The sequence below is a fragment of the Tubulanus polymorphus genome, chromosome 4 (genome assembly GCF_964204645.1).
Source record: "Tubulanus polymorphus chromosome 4, tnTubPoly1.2, whole genome shotgun sequence".
NCBI classification, from domain to species: domain Eukaryota; kingdom Metazoa; phylum Nemertea; class Palaeonemertea; order Tubulaniformes; family Tubulanidae; genus Tubulanus; species Tubulanus polymorphus.
The window spans coordinates 6,539,337-6,560,485 of NC_134028.1; the positions used below are offsets into that span (position 1 = coordinate 6,539,337).

General features: G+C 38.0%; 1 protein-coding gene across 1 annotated transcript in view; it reads left to right on the forward strand.

Moving 5' to 3' along the window:
• The window catches only part of LOC141904547 (uncharacterized), a 33,613-nt gene that overhangs the window by 6,273 nt on the left and 6,191 nt on the right, over positions 1-21,149 (forward strand). The window contains exon 2 of the mRNA XM_074793144.1: positions 20,266-20,382. Within this exon, the coding sequence (XP_074649245.1) occupies positions 20,266-20,382 (117 nt within the window). The remainder of the gene's footprint in view (positions 1-20,265; positions 20,383-21,149) is intronic.

Here is a 21,149-nt window from a genome sequence, read left to right on the forward strand (position 1 = left end):
TCAACATTGCAGTTTGCGAGTGGCTACTGACTTAGCTAATCTACGAATTCTGCACAAAATGATATTGAAATCTATGTAGCCTTTTCCCATTTCGACGTAGTTCTAACACCAGACAAACGAGAAACGCGGTTATTTTAATGGATGAGCCACGCGCGCGCGAGTTCTCGGCGTCATTTATAAATTTCATTTGGCATTCTATGGAATTATTTCAGCGCGCGTGATGAATCATTATGCAAATATAAATAATAGAACACCAAAACTAGAAGAAGAGAAAATTGAATAGAATAATTTAACAGTCTTTTACTTGTTACGAATGACAAGCACTATTTACATTTCATTCCTGCACACGTCGTCTACCTCCGCCGGGAAATAATCCCATCCAACACTTGCAAATATACACGCCGGCTTTTGAATACATTCATTTGAAGTTTTTGCTTTCGGCGTAAAAGAAGAGCGCGCGCAAGTCCCACCGGTGACGACGAGGAATATAAGTATTTCAATAAATCATGCAGTTGGTTAGGAATTTATCATTGAGCACCATTCTTACACAGACTTTTTACATTTCTACGTTTCGTCACGTGATGTCACAACAAATATCTGTATTCAAAACTTAAGCGGAATTAATCGTGAAAATATCAACAATGCTTACGATGATAATGTAATTTCCCAAAGGTTGGCGCGGATAGTTTGGAAGCGGACGCTGATGTAATCATGAAAGTACTTCTTTAAATTGAATTCAACGCTGCTTTTAAACATCTAAGATCTCGACGTCAGTGTTTCTATTTGCTGTCCTCGATACCCAAAGCTGTTAATTCCGAGAACCCACTGGCTTTATCATCGTACGATCCTCATGCGGCGGTTAGAGGATTGGAACAGAGTATGATAAAATTGATCTGGATGGTCTTCGGTTGACTCATCCTAACTTGGTACCAATAAACGCACAAATCAAATCATATTTTGGATAAATCTTTCAATTTTATCAGTACTAAACTCCGTCTCCGTACCCGGCAAATTCGTCGAAGTATTTGCGATCATTGAATATTATTGAGTAAGGGAGGACTAAACTGAACTCGTGTTAATCGAATTGAAAACCGGCGAAAAGTCGGTATACGTTGATTCGACGACGAACTGTTGTTGTATGAAAACACACCGGGATTCACAGTTCGTGAATAATGAGTTCTCTTCTCTTCTCTCTCTCTCTCTCTCTCTCTCTCTCTCTCTCTCTCTCTCTCCTCTCCTCTCTCTCTCTCTCTCTCTCTCTCTCTCTCTCTCTCTCTCTCTCTCTCTCTCTCTCTCTCTCTCTCTCTCTCTCTCTCTCTCTCTCTCTCTCTCTCTCTCTCTCTCTCTCTCTCTCTCTCTCTCTCTCTCTCTCTCTCTCTCTCTCTCTCTCTCTCTCTCTCTCTCTCTCTCTCTCTCTCTCTCTCTCTCTCTCTCTCTCTCTCTCTCTCTCTCTCTCTCTCTCTCTCTCTCTCTCTCTCTCTCTCTCTCTCTATCTCTCTCTCTATCTCTATCTCTATCTCTATCTCTATCTCTATCCTATCTCTATCTCTATCTCTATCTCTATCTCTATCTCTATCTCTATCTCTTCTCTATCTCTATCTCTATCTCTATCTCTATCTCTATCTCTATCTCATCTCTCTCTATCTCTATCTCTATCTCTATCTCTATCTCTATCTCTATCTCTATCTCTATCTCTATCTCTATCTCTATCTCTATCTCTATCTCTATCTCTATCTCTATCTCTATCTCTATCTCTATCTCTATCTCTATCTCTATCTCTATCTCTCTATCTCTATCTCTATCTCTATCTCTATCTCTATCTCTATCTCTATCTCTATCTCTATCTCTATCTCTATCTCTATCTCTATCTCTATCTCTATCTCTATCTCTATCTCTATCTCTATCTCTATCTCTATCTCTATCTCTATCTCTATCTCTATCTCTATCTCTATCTCTATCTCTATCTCTATCTCTATCTCTATCTCTATCTCTATCTCTATCTCTATCTCTATCTCTATCTCTATCTCTATCTCTATCTCTATCTCTATCTCTATCTCTATCTCTATCTCTATCTCTATCTCTATCTCTATCTCTATCTCTATCTCTATCTCTATCTCTATCTCTATCTCTATCTCTATCTATCTCTATCTCTATCTCTATCTCTATCTCTATCTCTATCTCTATCTCTATCTCTATCTCTATCTCTATCTCTATCTCTATCTCATCTCTATCTCTATCTCTCATCTCTATCTCTATCTCTATCTCTATCTCTATCTCTATCTCTATCTCTATCTCTATCTCTATCTCTATCTCTATCTCTATCTCTATCTCTATCTCTATCTCTATCTCTATCTCTATCTCTATCTCTATCTCTATCTCTATCTCTATCTCCCTCCCTCCCTCCCTCCCTCCCTCCCTCCCTCCCTCCCTCCCTCCCTCCCTCCCTCCCTCCCTCCCTCCCTCCCTCCCTCCCTCCCTCCCTCCCTCCCTCCCTCCCTCCCTCCCTCCCTCCCTCCCTCCCTCCCTCCCTCCCTCCCTCTCTCTCTCTCTCTCTCTCTCTCTCTCTCTCTCTCTCTCTCTCTCTCTCTCTCTCTCTCTCTCTCTCCCAGCTCGTAGATTCGTGCCGACGGTAGCCGTAGGCTTTCAGTCGCAATTTAGAGAATAATCGCGATTCGTCTCCGATTCTCAGTGCCATTAATAACATTACGGTCGTTTCGATGAGCTCGCGCGGTTTAGAGCTGGTTTTATCGGATCGTTAATGCGTATGGGTTCCACGTGGTATTAGATTTTTTTTCTAAAGTTTCGAATAAAAATCGCCCTTGCGGATAACTCACTTCCTATTACGTACGCTCAACGTCATCTCACACGACACACAAAAAGAAGTGAACTGCGTTTGATAAATATTTTCTCGGCGATAGATAAATAAACAGAATTCATTGAACAATTTTACAGAATAACCGTCGGATATCGCGAACAAACATCAAGAGATCGTTTGCAAATTATACGAATTTTCTCAAATTCAAAACGGCATAAAAAAAATGCAATACAATTACATCACGCACGATGAAGGTTATGTCGTACAGCTTTGATGTTGCATTAATATGACGTGCTTTTTCGAAACTGAGAACACCCGCATATTTCTTTGCTCCATCATTAGTGGGCTTTCACTTTAACATTCACTTTGCACATCCTCGTCCTAAAAGATTATTAAAATTCATGGAATATAAGAGAAAAATATGAAATAGATTTATTTACAAAACATATGCCAAAATTCACACAAATGTATATAAATGTTATTTTTGAAACGCCAATATTGATGACGTAGTGCACATCGACTCATGCAGAAGCTCTTAAATAAGGCATAGTAGTCATCAATGAATACAGAATAGCACTTCATGTTAATCAGGTTCGAATATGGAATCAGCAGTATGATGTATACAGATATGATGAAGTGAAGCTTTTGATGATGATGGATGACGCCACATGTCCTACTCGATACCTAATCTTGTACCGGAAATTTCAATTTCACGCCGTTTCTTTTGAATCCGAAACGATCAAAAGCAATATACACATCTCTGATAATATATTCCGTTCATCATCTATCATGCTTTACCCGTCGCGAACTAACGTTTACCTGTGAAATATAGGTAGAAATGCGAGCGTTTGAAGCTTTGTCTTCAGAGTCCATCATCACCTCCTATTCAAATAATATGCCCTACTGTTTGCACTCGTTCATTGCCTAGAATCGTTGCAAACAATTCGTAATTCCACGCATGTAGAATTATATTCTGTATTTTTGCAGATTATTCTTTTTTAATTTAATGATGATAATTTGTTTTTGGAACCATAATGCATACAATCACATGAACAGTCAATAATTTTTTAATAAATTACATAATACGGTTACGAAGCAATTTGAATAATGCATTTTAGCAAATCCATAATTTTCAGTAATCTACGTAAGGTAGGCCCAACGCACACGACGCAGGGAAACACGGAAATGTTAAACAGAAACATGTGTCCGAGCGTTTCCTTGTATCGTGTGCGTTGAGCGAGAAACGAGAAACACGGTTTCGGGAACTACGAAGTTTCCGAGATCAAACATGTTTGATTCCGTGTGTCTGTGTTTCCCTGCGTCGTGTGTGTTGCAATTTATTCATCTAAGATTTGAAGCCATGTTTTGTTGTTCTATGGTCAAATTAAAACACATTTCGATAAGGAATTATTCGATAAGTTCAGTCCAGAAAAATGTGCTACTTATACCGAAAAGGACGAAGTAGCACACGGCGAAAGTCTCGACGGTGAGATGTTCGTATAAGTTTTTTTTCTTATATTAGAGATCTCATAGATTAACGCGATGGCGGTCATTTGTCAATGTGAGCGCGAGACTTCGCGACGTGAATGCGAATTTCAAATGCTACCGGATTAATTCTTGCGCGCGTAGACGGAACTAAAAACAGTTCGTTAGGATTAAAGAAATAATCGCCGTAGGATTACCGCCGCGCTCGCTCGGTTTATATATGTTCGCTTATTTACATCCGAATATTCATCAAATGTTCTCCTCAAATCCCCGATGTCATATATATAGCTTATATCGTTCTCTCTCGCTGTCAAGTTGCGTGGTGTCGTTGTTCAAGGACGGTTGAAGCAATGGACAATAATCTTGAACATCATTTCATTCTATGAACAATTCGATGAATCGTATATGGCTTGAATCAAAATTCATCCCTAAAAATTCATTCCTTTTTTTTAGGTGAACAACCTGAAAGGCAGTAAAGTAAGACTAATATATTTTACGTTCAGTCCCATTTTTGAAAATGATAATTGTACTCGGATATATACATTAGCGGTACCTGGTATATCATTTATTTCGATGTCAAAACAGAATTTTTATTATGCGAATTAATGGGCCTTAATTTAAGCCGTAAGTAGATTTGAATAGCGTATACCTATTGGTTTTTATAATTTATTGTTTCGCTAATTAGACAAAATCGTGAATTTACAACGGTGCAACTCGGCACTGAGTGGAATTTTAATTTCGGCTTAGAGTTTGAGGCTGCAATAACGTTCTAAATGCGCCGTTCATATAGCAGTCACTATCGTGTTCACATTCTAATATATTCGGTAAAAAAAAACACATTAGAAGCAAGCATTTTGGGGACGATGTGTCTTTGCTAGCTCGCAACCTTATCACAGTACACCGTATAACTCTGACACCTGCTAGCAGGTAACATTCTCAACAAGATACTTAATACAGAGGGTGATTTGACCTTGACCTTGGATATCGCATAGACGATAACAGGAAAATACAATCTATTCTATATACCCGTTTGTTATATATATATATTTGTATAAGAAAATGCATTTAGCCTCGAGAGTTTCTATAGACAAACATAACTTGAGAAGTACAAAAAACGAGTACGTATAAATACATCACATAATCCAAAAATATCTCTTCATCTATCTTTTCACATATATACATCGTTATCTCATCGTTTACTGAACTTCATTTGTACGATTTCTCTAATCACCACCAGACACGCTATATACTAAAAGCATGAAATCAACTTTCGAAAATTCATGAAAATCATAGTTTAGTTATAAAGTTTATCTTAAGTTTAAATTGTTGTCCTCATTAAAAAGAATGAAGAAACCAAGAACAATTTAACTAAAAGTTTTGGTTAGAATTTTTTGTGAAACTGGGCTCTGAGTTTCGCGAATGAGTCGCAGATATCTGTCTTACAGTGTTAATGTCTAGCATAGTGATTACCGTATTACATTGTTCGTTAAAATCAAGGAACTCTTAGACATTAATATGGATATTTTATCCACTGCAGACCAATTGTCCTTGATTCTAGCGAATGATCACATTATTAATCACATCTGTAAGTTTGTAAATGAGGCGTCCATTCTGCGTAATGCACCGCCATAATGCATTTAACCAACAGAACTCCTTTTTGTCTTGTAAGCCTATATAGGCTGGCTTTTATTTATGTATGAAAGATCAGTTTAATCATCTATTCACCGCTTCGCCGAATACCGTCGAAAAATGTAGGCCTCTATTCTATCGATTATAGAAAACCCTTACGGCATCCCCGGAATACAAACAGTACCTATAAATAGAAGACCAATATATCGAGATAACTGGGGGATATTTCTGTCCCCGGTGTCGTTTTTAAGATATGAAATATTGCGCGCTTCATTCTGGGCATCCGTAAATGGAATTGTATATGAACGCGATGTTGATATGACCCAGTGGTATTCGTTCAATGGAGTAATGTGTTGTCTGGGTAAACAGCGAATTGGGAAACTCGTATTTCCTGCTCGTAAATATGTAAATGCAAATATTGTTCATTATATTTGCCGTGAAATTTTATCACGATAATTTCCTCAAGGTAGACGCTTCAGCCTTTAGAAACTTACCTTACTCACTGAAGATCATTGGATCATTATCCCCTCCAGTTTTTAAACGTGCTCTCAAACAGTATCTTCTCAATTAATGTTTCGATAACTTTGCCAGTCTCTGCCATCTGGCACTAAAATATTTTCTGTGTGAATGTGGTGTGAAAGAGAGTGTGATTGGGTGTACGAGGGTGGCATGAATATCATATAAACCTTAACAGGTTTCTTCATGTTTCCCTCCATCTTGAATTTTTGTATTTGTATTACTTTGTACGATTATTATAATTCAAAATGGAAAAATAAAATTATTATTATCATTATTATTATTATTATTATTATTATTATTATTATTATTATTATTATTATTATTATTATTATTATCATTATTATTATTATTATTATTATTATATTTATTATTATTATTATTATTATTATTATTATTATTATTATTATTATTATTATTATTATTATTATTATTATTATCATTATTATTTTTATTATTATTATTATTATTATTATTATTATTATTATTATTATTATCATTATTATTATTATAATTATTATTATTATTATTATTATTATTATTATTATTATTACTATTATTATTATTATTATTATTATTATTATTATTATTATTATTATAAACGCATTTGAATTAGCGATATTCTATTTTCTTGTAGTTACAACCACCGCTTTACACTGCCGTTCCCATTTCGTGTGCGTTAAAAATATTTCCGAATGTTTTTTTCTCGTTGAAAACTAGGAACGATTCAAATTCTGCAAATTTGACGAAACGCATTTCACACGTCCTCCAACCGCACTCAAACTAGTTTCCGACCTTCAAAGAGGAAACTGAATTAAAATGTTTATCTTCATCTCTCCTGACGCGGCGAGTAGCTTTGATAAAGCTGTATCGGTAGTTTTTACGGCGGCACAGGCGTGCGAGTCGTGCACGATCTAATTAGAGGCGTCAACGCGTACATTGGGACACACGTCGGTGTATCGAGGAACGCGCGCGCCATACACACACACATTTCGCAACAACTGCTCGTCACGTATCACGCACATAACGATGAAATTAAATTACATTTTTTCATTATTCATGCAGGATGCGCTCCTCGGAAGGATCATTATACGATCCAGGAATTCGTCGTCTAGGGACAGATTCTAAACTCGACATAACATATACGTACACGTCGCACCGCCATATCATTTTCACCCGTCAAGGAATTCGAACCCACTACGCTAAAGCTGTTCGCTGGTGGAAGCGAGTTCGGGAGTGATACCGGACCCCTGGCAAGCGAGGATGCGCCATATTGAATTGTTAAAAAACCCATTGTTACACATCTTCACCCGTCAAGGGATTCGAACCCACTACGCTAAAGCTGTTCGCTGGTGGAAGCGAGTTCGGGAGTGATACCGGACCCCTGGCAAGCGAGGATACGCCATATTGAATTGTTAAAAAACCCATTGTTACACATCTTCACCCGTAAAGGGATTCGAACCCACTACGCTAAAGCTGTTCGCTCGGGAGTGATACTGGACCCCTGGCAAGCGAGGATGATTGTTACATAGCAAAACACACGAGTGCGGAGGTTCATATTTCAGATATAGGGTTTTTTAAACACACACTCCGCAGTCCGGTTCAAAACTTCATTATCATTCCAACGCAACGATCCCGAACCCTGGAGCACATTATCTCAAGAATTCCACACGGAATTAAAATTCGAATATACAGTGGTACTGCTTTTTCTTCGATCTGATTTTCACTATATGCCTCTTGAAAATACAATACAATAATCTTTATTAGCATAGAATATACGGTTAGCGATATTCAGACGACGTCTAAATCACATTTGTTTTTTTCTAAATCTGGTTTACTTCTGGTTTCTTTGATCACATCCTGTGGATACAGGCACTATAGATACAATAATGATGATAATATCAATAATATTAATGATAATATTGATAATGATAACGATGATAAGATATATATATACAGTTAGTTACAAAGTACATGCAGGCCCACAAAGCCTAAAGGCCGCGTATTGCTGGTACCCTCAAGAGAAAAAAATCAGCAAAGGGAAAGAAAGCGAAAATAAATGATAAACGCTTTATACACTTGACATTCATCCACTGTTCTAAGCATCTTATTCTGGTATCCAACACTCGAACTTCATCGTCATCCATTTTCTCACAAATCGTTGATGAAATACGAGCATTTTACGTTGATTTCGCGCCTAGGCGTTTTTTGACCATGCGCGTCACGTCGCGCTGGTAAGTAACGATTGTCTGGGTATAGCCTGCAGCTCGTCGCCGCGTTTTAACACACATATGCTCGCTATAATGATTGTATTATCTTGCATTCGTTCAAGTGGCCGTCGTCGTCGTATATGGAAGGCATTTCGTTAGGTTAATCATGTGTTGATTAGGCGACACGAAATGCCAGACGCAGCGTGCTAGGCGAGGGTCCTTCGCAGCCGACAGCGGCGGTCTACTAGGAAATGAAAACTGACACAGCTTAACCTCGCTGTCGCAGTTGAAGCCAACAGAAAAACTGTCACCGTGTTTGCGCACGTAATTTATTATGACGTGTCTTGCAATCAATGAATGATTGACAGTATGAATCTGAACGAACCGATAAATAATTGCTCATTAATCCCGTGTCACCGTAAAGCAATTTCTCATTGAAATGGTACGTTTCGAGGCGCGGCCATTTCACTGCGTAAGCATCGCACAGTTCATTTACTAAATTGTCGACGATCTGGTCATCGCGATGGATTACCATAAAATAACGAGCTCTGTCGTGGCCTCCGTCTGACCCGTAGACCGCGCGTTACTCCCCGTCGAAAATCTACCTAAATTTTGACGTGTTTCCAGAGATTTGTTCGCCATCAATCACTATGGCGACGACACAGACGAAGAGAGAAAATCATATCGCTTCTGCGAAATGTTCATTCCGGCGCTTTGTGTAAATTTTGCTTTTGAAATGTTACATTCGGTTCAACGAGAAGGAAGATTATCAAACCATTCTTTCACCTGCATCGATAACCGGAATGTCAGCCCTGTGGCAGGTGCGCGCACAACATCGACGGAAACTCACAATTGAAATTAATAAGCCCGACGCAGAAGCATTTCCATTGCCTTATCATCATATCTTCGCTAAGATATTCTACTGAAATTTCATAGTTTTGGGAGCCATCTCTATAAAATTTTTCGGCTTAATTTCTCGATCTTGAATCAGATTACTAGAAGCTTTTACTCACTATCGCGAAAATGACGCACAGACTTCATAGAAATACTCGTAAAATGAAAAAAAGGTCTCTGAACTAATAAGAGGAGTTTGTAATAGCCCGAGCAAACGCGATGTTGGAGTAATTATTGCTATACGACTGTTGGGTCTTGTTTTTCATCGCTGTCGTCAATTTGTAATTTCCGTTATTTGCAGCTTCATACGTCTGCTCCGAGTCACGTGACGATGCAAAACGCCATTCACGAACCATCGCAGATTGTGCATCGGGTAAACAAGCATTAAGAAACGCCAGAAGTATCTCTTTTTGTCCGAAAAAATGCGTCTTCTACGTGACAGACACTGTTGTTTCTGGAGTAACAATGAAACCGAAATATACACATGCATAGCCCGTATTGGTAATTCTAAACGGACAAATGATATATAACGTTGTTGGACGCTATTTGAAGATGATGCAAGCAGCTTAGCGAGCGAGCAAATGATAAACCGATGACATGTATTGAGTACTGAGCAGAGTTTAGTGCTCAGTATTTTCATCCGCCGGTATAGTACAGACGAGATAGCAGACACCTGTCGAGTATGATAGATCGTTTTAATTAGAATGTTAATATTTCATTTGCTTTAGACAGCTATTAATGATTTTTCACTGTCAACGGATTTCTTTTCAAATAGTTTACCTCCGATTATTTAATAGACCTACATATTGTATTGGATTTGTGGACGATCGTCGAAGCGGTTTTATCAGAATGCTTGAGTTCGTTTACAAATCCATTTCTGCAGAATCCATGATATACTACCGAATTGTCGATAATTTACATTCTCCTAAGAAATCATTTCCGATTGCTTAGGGAACATTCGTAGAAAAATATTCTTTTTTTGAGCTGCTTTGTAGATTAACAGCAGAGCCGTATGTTCTATCCTTGCGAGTGTATGCTACCACCATTTCGGTTACAAATTTCAGTTATTCAGCCATGAAAAGCTGCACCACTTTTCAAAGGAAAATAATGACAAAAGCCAAGTGAACCGTACTGGCATATACCATCGCTTACAACCTCGGGCATAATTCCCGTGTCTCCAGAAACCTTTTCAAAGATACTCTCGATCGATACTAACGTCGAATCTTTTTCCTCGTGATTTTCGTGAAGATAATGATGGATAATACCCCTCGCTCTCCGCAGCAATACAGCTACAAAATAATCAGTCCTCTTTTTTTTTTCTGCGAGAAAAAAAAATGATTGTCTGAAACATTTTTTCCCAAATGATGCATAAATCGCTGCATCTGCAAAACGATAGCGTCTACTCTCGTATCGCGATGGTTTCGTGTGTTTTAATCAGAATTTTCATGATGTTTTGAATTCGGAAATCGTCAATTCATTTCCAGACAAATCTCTAATGATGTTCTTTTTCTACAGATATATTTGTTGCTTGTCTCGTGGGAGGAAGCTGTTAAACTGAAGAGTATGACAGTTATCTTGTATCTTTGGCGTGGTTTTAGAAGGGATTTGATGTATACAATATGTGGGTCCACGGCCTAATAAGAAGACACCCCATATGGTTCGCCACTCCTCTATCCTCTACACTACCGGCTTTGCAGGAATTGAATTCGGTCAAGCGCACGAAATCTGGCAACCAATATATCTGATGACAAAACCGAATAATATCAGCACTGGTCTGATGAACGAGAAAGCGACGAATCGTGCTAGTCAGCTTATTGTTCAATGAAATCCGGCTAGGGCAGTTAACTAGATGGATCGGATATCCATATGGTTTCATATCAGCATCATCTATTCAGTCAATATAAAAGGTTTACCTTTATGTCATCATGTATATGGTCGATCCGTGTGAATGTATTCACGCAAGTAATAAAATCCCCCCGAACCACCATACTCAACTTCCATCTAGCTCAGGATCCATACCCACACTTATCATTAAACGGAGAATGTTTTTATCAACTTTTTTGACATAGGAAACATTCAAATTGATAATTGAGAAAGGAATTGATTCGAAAAACGCGGACCACATGAATCAGCTTTTCTGACTACTTGATTAGATGACATATTGCAAGAATATATGATATGCATATATTGTATCGTTATATATATCGTTTTTGCCGAAGATGTACATCATAGATACGTATAGATGCGGAAATGCGTTGATAAATGATTTTCGATGGTGCGGCAGCCGCGGAGCATCGTCAGGAATTTCTATCGAAAGGATAATGATAAATCATACCCGCAACCAGGGTGATGATATACCCGCTCGACTGTTTTGGACGCTCTCTCTCTCTCTTCTTTATTATGTCAATGTTTTTGCTCATTGGTCTTTCGTAGAAACTGTTCTGGCGCTCGCTTGAAGGTCGCGAAGGTCAGACGGGAACACAAAGAATCGTCTTAAGCAACGTTATCTTCGGAAAACATAGCTACAGATTAAGACAATAAAGCCTCTGTTTAGAAATGGCAAGGGGTTATGCAACCTGCCACGGGGGAGGTTTAGTTGCTGATGCTTGTTCATTTACTGGAAAAAGCTGTTCGACGTATAAATATATATGCAACAGGTTACTTATATATATATAAAAGAACTTTCCTTTTACTGTTGGAAACACCACCTTGAAAGAGCGAGATCAGTTTTTCTCACGCGAGAAATATATATTCTCAGAAACATTTTCTAAATATGTATTTCTGAATACGAAACATTTCTACCATCGATGTTAGTTCGACCCTTGGAGGTATTTCAGGCGTCGTGACCCCCAAACGGGAGTGCGTGGCGTATTTAGGACCTTCGGTTCACTGGTGATTATGTAGCAAGGGGCTGTCCACACAAAATTGCCAAATTTTGACCTCCTCCCCCATGTCCGCAGAATGCCTATATTGTCCGTCGGACAAAAACGCGATTTAAAGGTATCGGATATCCAGTCATACAAAACTTTTTTTCATTCACTTAATCATTTATTAAACGCTGTTGACTACTGTTTGTTATTCCTAACATTATCTTGAAAACATATGTATGTGAACTATTCTCCTCTTATTCGAAGCTGAAGTAAAGTGAATGAACTATAAGTCATTAGAGAACACAGCCTACATTACTTATCCATTACAAGATGACGTATCATTGGTGATCACACTTTCCCTTAGAAGAAAGATGTCCACATCCAAATAGCCCCCTTGTCCACAAAATTCCAACCCTCTCCCCTCGACCTTGGACGTCTTTGTGGACAGCCCATAATAATGTATATCATGGCAGGCGGTAATAATGACATAGATAAAAATGCTAGAAGGAAATATGCAAAGATATCATATTTAGTACGAAATGGTTTTGCTTTGATCTAATTAATGATAGCAAGCTGGATTGTATATGATTGGATATGAAAATTTCGATTGAGTTAATTCAAAAAGTATGTAAAATCGTTTCTTCTTCTATCGTTGTAAAGAATATCTAATTGGTACTGAGGATTTTATTCTACTCAACAAATGATTGAATTTCTACGAAAATGATTTCTGTTTTATTTTCTACGAAAATGATTTCTGTAGTATTTCATGTTTTCTCGTCCTTCACGCTGAGAAAACGCAACGAAATACATGTACATCACATGAAGTAACATCAGATATGCAATAAACTGGCTACTATAATCCCTGAGTACGAGATTAATGTATGTATACGATTCCTTCACCTAATAAACTGATAGCCTTTTGACATTTAAACCAGTCTGCATACTAAATCCACCAACACTGCTACACTTTCTATCAGTATATTGTTGTATAATAAATGGCGCGTTCGGGCGCATCTGAACATCACTTTTCCAGATGAGGTCACATCAAGTACAACAATAGAACGTCAAGTACCCCTAATCATTAATGTATTTTTCGCTGAGTTCTCGTGAATTACTCTCTTTCAGCCGTTGCAGACGATCGAGATTTAGATTATGAATAGCTGCCAATCTCTATGAAGAGGCGAAAAACGGAAGTAATTGATTTCTTCGCAGTTATCGCCCGGCATGTGTTCCAACCACGCACACCACTCGAAATCGAAAGTTAATAGGAAGCAACACAGTCTCGACAAATGTCAGACTCGTTGTTAAAACACGAAAGCGATTAAAACACACAGAGCTGCGAGCATAGCTCTGCAGAATAAACACAATGTGACTGTCGAGAACGTGATAAAAACCGTCGCAGTTATGGTTTATGCAATGTTTAATATTACGTGTTACTTGGACAGGAATTAACGAGAATTATTGGGTCTTGCATTCCCTAGAAGTTTGGGAACCCCAAAAGCCATTTCCTGGTCCACTTTCGTAAATGCCTTTTGTCAATTCCCATTTCTTACATTTGGCCAAATACCTCACTCTGCATATATTTGTATTCGTCGTTCTAAACTGTCTTACTGACGATCAAGTATATACATGCAATACAATATACCACAATCATATTCAACCATATTATTTCGTACCAAAATGTCAGTTAAATGTCGGCTGGAATTTGTTGATTTCCTTGCTCATCATCATCAAAATCTCAAAACTCATTATTTCGTAAATCTCGATGTAATTCTATCATTCCCAAGCCGATAGAATAGGCTAGTATATGCGATACAGATATAACGACGCTTTCACGTCTAGCCCAATCGTTTCTATCTTCCGAAGTACCCATCGCGTTGGACATTACTTCAATTGCAACCTCAGCGGCTAACGAATCCGTTTGGTAACTGAACGGTATTTATACTCTTTAACTGTTGTTTGTCAAACATAAACGTTGCGACAATCTCCCCATATTAGACACGCATATCGTCTCTATTTTCGTCGGCGTTATTTTGGTTGCTGGACGGCGGCAGCGCTGAATCAATACTGAACCAGGTCTCGGCGAGGAAACGATTGATATCCTCCTATGAGGATTCTGCCTGCGCGCAGACGAACTATATACTGGCTTGTGATGATTTACCACTGTGAGTCAACCATGTCTGCATCCGTCCATTGTTGTCGTATCAATCGGATGACTAACGATGATAATTGGTCTTTCTTTTCAGTCCTTGACAAATCGCACGCATAGCTCGTTACTGTTTGCGCATCGTATATATTTACTTATATCTATATACGTGATTGGTCAGTGAAATCAATGGTCGGACAGTGTTTTGTCATGTTATGTCCACAAAGGAGGTCCGATCCCTAATATATATATATATATATATATATATATATATATATATATATATATATATATATATATATATATATATATATATATATATATATATATATATATATACATCTATATATTGCAAAAAATATCCAAGTCAGTAGGCCTTCGATTAATTGCCCTGGCGAGTTTAATGGAAGCGCATAAGGGCATAAGGGCAAATAGTAATCCTTCGTTGTACGGCTTCGTTGGTCATCGCGGAATCTAAATTGCTGTCAGTAATTATTCTAGCTGAGTCAAAAAGTGACACAATCAATTATAACATTCATTACTTTGATGTCGACTTACCGGGGGACTCGTGTACCGACATGTATAGTTCTTGTAAGATCTAAGGGTCAGGTGTGGAGCGATCGTTCAATCCCCCAAGGCTCATGTTGATAAATACGATATACACAATACCGGTATATGTCTTGTCTCTTCCATTATTGACTGAATTGTGGTCCTAACACGAACACCGCAATTCCTTTGAGGACTGACAGCATCGAGCTAAGTAAATGAAAGTTTGTCCAGAGGCTGTTGTGTGACAAAAATAGACCTGATCGAACCTGGTACGGTATACGAACTTGGGGTCACTGGACTTAAACTCGTAGAAAGCGGTCATAACTCGAACTTCTCATAAAGATAAGATCATCTGGATGGCAGCATAGATCACGAGAGTTGCATTTTTCCTGCATTACGATTGTCATCGCCGTTACGGTGCTGCGTACCCGCTTCCGATCCTATTTGTGGAATTGCTCATAAGAAATGAAGTCGCAGCAAATGAGCACATTAACTGGCTGTTCAGAGGTACAGACACGCTGTGAGATGATGATGGTACTGGTATTGCATCCAATTGTCTGACTGACTACAAATCGATATTGATAATCAATAGAAAATCGATCGGAAGATAATCCTGAAATGAAATGACAGAATCGGTGGCATCACCAGAACCGTTAGAACACCTGAATACGGTGTACAAGACAGATAGCCGTGTCTATCGGTGTGTTCAGATGTAGACTGGTTCCATTGATTTGACACATATGACAGAGAATGACGGAAGCCTTTAGTAGACGGTGGAAACTTTGATGAGTGATGGAATCCGCGTTTGCTTTCCAAGACCGATGTCTTTGAACAAATTAATTAGGCTATCCTTTAACTGCTGATCTCCGTATCCGCAAAAAGACGCTCGCTCCCGCACGAGTCTCACACACGACAGCACAACCTAACTCTCGAGTCACAGATGAACCGATTTGGAAAGAAACGAAGAAATACGGCCACTTTCTTCAGGTCGTTATAAACCGACATTCATCATGATTTATTCTCGTGCGGCGGTATTTACCGATTAAATCTGTGATTTTTACGGAATAAAATCGTTAATCATTTTTGCGCCATCCAAGACACGCTACTGTCGCGTTTTGTTATATATACACCGCAACGGTTATGTACAAAATATCGGTGGACATAATATGATAAGTGGATGGATATGTTTTCTCCAGATTTTTCGGATGTAGACGAAAGGATATCCAAAGTTGAAAAAGATCATTTTGAAGTTAGTCTCGGAATTTATAAAACATTTTACGTTTGTTGAATGCAACAATGTTTCAAATCGCTCTCCGTTCACCGAAGCAACTTGTTGTAAGGTCGTCTGGCATATCCAGACTATTTCAGACTAATGACTTAGAGTATGTCCCTGATAAGCTTCGCCTATACAGTACAGAAATGTAATTAGTTTTATGCTTTGAGCCTTGATCTAATATCATTCCACCACCTACGCGCTCACAAATATCATAGCTAGATATATTTTACATGTATATATATATATATATATATATATATATATATATATATATATATATATATATATATATATATATATATATATATATATATATATATATATATGTATGTATGTATGTATGTATATATATATATATATATATATATATATATATATATATATATATATATATATATATATATATATATATATATATATATATATATATATATATATATATATATATATATATATATATATATATATATATATATATATATATATTTATATATATATATCAGAAACGAAAGCTTGTGATAGAATTATTGGGCTGTCGTATTTCATATGCCAGAAATGTGCGCTTTTTATTTGGAAATAATTTCAAATTCATTATGACTGCTCGTTGATAGGAGGATGAAAATGTGGCAAAATGTCATTTCAATTCGTTTATTCAATATTTAATAATGTGATTTCAAACGACTTCTGATTCAGTAGGGGGTATATGACACAGCAGTTGGCGCCACAGGGAGCAAAACTACGATAGTAACTAGAAAGGTATAATCTTTCTTTTGTTCGGGTTTTTTTTTCCAAAATGACCTCAGATGTTCGATGAGGTGTTTGTAACGTGTCGATTGAATCCCTTGCGCTCAAACCGCGCGCGATCGATCAGTTTTTCTTTTCGGCCACAAATGCTGGCGCTTCTGGGTGACGGTTAATTCCCAAACGTCTCGGCATTTAACATCGGTTTACATCACTTCGCGATAGATGGTCATTACGCTAATTGATGGAGAATTAGTCGTTCAAACGTCATTACGGTATTCTACTGGGGGAGCAGGGCAGTTCTACAGCAGCTCCCCGAGCACTGCAGCATATCATCAGCATGAAGGCCCAATTAGTCGGAATACACGCATTAGACGTATTAGGCGTATTAGGCAGAATGATACAATTGACTTCCTATCGCCTGAAACTTCTGATCAAGTGCATAACTAGCTCCAACAGGTGAATACTGATATGGCCCGCTTTCGTAAGGATATTATTGAATAAATTTACTTTAATTCATCGATATTATAACAAAATGAAATGAATGAAGTTCAATGGACAATATAAACATGAGAACTAATTTGAAAGTTTATTGACGCCTTGAGAGATAACACATATATTGCTTAATATTGTCGACGATAAATAATATGATATAAATCATATAATATTAAGTATCAATAACGTTTCTTTGGATTTTAATATATCAATAAGTGAATTGAATTGACCGGAAACCAGTTTAGCCCCGAAAAATTGATGACGTAGTGCACATCAAATCCTCTTAAAAATAATTAACGAAATTCATCAAAAATAAAAAGAGTGAGGAAATATATTTAATTACAATATAAACGGCAAAATTCACAATTGCAATTGTTATTTTGAAACGCCATTATTGATGACGTAGTGCACATCTACCCACACATATCCCCTTATATAACGTATACTACGTATGGATGTATACAAACAATATTGTAACGGTGTCAAAAATCAAATACTAGATTTCAATTGTTATTCGCCTTCAGTTATCATTTCCTAACCGTGTATTTTGCCATAAGAATATCTATACGTAATGTTCACCCCTAGATGATTTCATTAGACTCAATCTTTTCACCCGATTCAAAGAAATCAAGATACAAATACTTTATACAGGCATACGCCCATATCATATGCATTGTAGATGGATGTTTTTCCCTCTCTTTTTGCGAGGTTTCTGAGTAGAGTATCGTAATAGAAGGATCTACGAAGTGACGCCAGTGAGCTTAAACCATCGGCTTGCGTTATGAGATCGACAGAGGATATTTAGTTATGCAAATCATCTTCGCCGCAGTCGCTTACGCTCACAACATAAGCCGCTTATGTCACAATCAAATTACTCGCTTGCTTCGTATATCCTTCTCAGTCAAGTCGACTCGTAGTCTGAGTACTCCAAACTCGCCAATCTGTGCCAATAAGATTTAGCTTACATTGAGGCTTTTTGATGATAATTCAATCGTGAGGATTCAGTGCGCGATACGCAGTAAGCATATTGCTTCAGAATCTCGAGTTATCGGCGGCCGTGGACCGCCATGAGATACCAATCGCGGCACGTTCCCTCATCTCGTCTGGATGATCACGTAGGCGAACTTCGGTTATCGGAGTTAGTCGACTATTTGCGAACTCAAACCGATTGTCAGGACGAACGTCGGTTTTCTCCGCTAGTCGACTAGTGGTCGGAACTAACAACCGAACGCGCTATAGTTTGGTCGTAACTTATTTCCCAGTTTCGGCAATCTTGGAACTGGAGCCGAACTACAGAGGCCGTGTCAACCCCGTGTATACACTATAGTCCGGAAACCACGGGATTGAACACGATCACTGTCGACCAGACCTAGTTCCAAGATGGCCGACACTGTGAAATGCGTTAAGACCGAACTGTAGCGCGTAAGGTTATTAGCTCTGACCACTAGTCGACTTACTACAAAATTCGATGTTCGCCGGAACGGCAAGGGGGGCCCAAAATTTGACCGAATAATTTTGCTCGTAGTCCTAGTGGAAACTCTTATTACGGCATAACTGACCGGCTTCATTTCTCAACAGCCATTTATAAGCCCTGCGATATTTTGCTCGATATCTGTTTTGGAAAAATCGGTAACAGTCCGTCTCCGGTGGATTGATTTCCGATGGTAAAAACGCGTAGAATGTGTCAAACGAGAAACCCAGAAATCGTGATGCATGGCTCCAACAACGACGATATATTCTACTATATGAAGCTTTTATTTTCGGTTTATCAGCGTGATCAGCATTCACAAATACGTAGTACATACTGACACGGTGACGTATTATTAGCAAAATCATCTCTCTTCATCGGCAAAATGCTAGATATGTGCTTATTTATGCGGAAGAATCATCTTGAACAAGTTCTCGCCGCAAAATGCTTTGAATATTCCTATCGTTTTAGACTTACGTATCTTGTAAGTCGCAGTCGATGCTAATTATCCTCAGTGGTCAAAAACTGGTTAAGAATTATCGAGCACCTTGTGAGCCATAGATTCCTTCCATTTCATTTGTACGGTTTGAATCTAATCAACTTTGCGATGAAGCGATGAATTCTAATTGCTGCAAAAGTTTTAGTTTTACGCAAGCGTCTTGAGGACATTTTGTAAGATTAAGAGACAATTTCGAAAATTTTCCAAAATTAGTTTTCACTGAGAAAACTAATTCATTTCGAGTTGCTTACTTTTTTTTACAAAATATACCCCCAGACGCTTCCTGTAGATACATTCTTGAGATCGAATCATCACAATTCACCAAGAAACTATCGTAGTATGATTTTGTATATGAACTGACGGACCTTATCGAACGAAGATTCTTTTTTACATGTATACCTCAGGTGTTCGTGCTCAAAAATGAATTGTTGCATAAATCATGGGTTTATGCATTACTTCAAAAGAATCTTTTTCGTCTGAAAATCTATTTTTTCCTGATGAACTTAGAAGCGCTGAGATTTACTTTCAGTTGAAACATCCTTTTTTACAAGTTCTTTTTCGAGTGAACTCGAGTTGATTGCTTGCCACTTGGATTCGGGCCAGAACGCGTCATTATTGTAAACAAATTTTTGGGTAGGCTTTATATAGATGTGCATCATTATATATTTTCAGCTGGTGTGAGACGTAGATTAGGTATAGCAGCCGTTCGGGTGAATAGATGTCACCAGTTTATAATATCGGGCCGACCTCCAGACGACTACATCGCTCGAGAATTACCTGTTGTTTTATGTAAGTAATCATCGCTCTTTCAAAATTCATTTTGCTGTGATATTAAAGCTCAAAATATTTTTTGCTAGCGTCGGCAACTTAGACTTTCTTTCTATTTACTATTTGCAAACGTATTTTCTGCCTTGACACGTACGTACTTACCTTGTACGAAATTGTAGAAATGTCTTGTTTATTTTCAAATAAAACCTACTTACTTTATAAATACGGTTGCGGATGATAAACTAACGAAGGGTTAAATCTTTAAGCAAATGTCTGAGATTTCATCACGTCTATGTGAATGCGGGCAATGCAAAGAGATAGTCGGTGCACGGGGTATGGGTTGAGAAAGCTGGTAACCATGATTTGAGGAGAAAAAGAATCGCGCGATGATTTTTTAGTAGCGATATTGGTTTTGTAAACGTTTTTTTACGATTTCGTGTATTCGGTGTCCAGCGTCCACTTTTGACTTTTTCTGCCGTGTATAGGATCAGCGCGATATCAATGTCGGTCTCCTTTAAGAGTTCAGCTATCAGAACTTCCGATCGTTAGAACATGATCCTAGGCCAATTAGACTATCACGCAACATCGTCTTTTCTTGTCATGCCGAATGTCAACGGGGATTCAACTGATCTCGCGGTCACGTATGGCAAAATGAAAACTTATTTTCCTCACGAAATATATTCAGTAACGATTTCAGAGACCTTCTCGTGATGTTTTGAATGATTTTGATACGCCGAAATCGTGGCTAGCAGCTGGAATATGATCGGTCGTGCGGTGCTTGCGTGAAG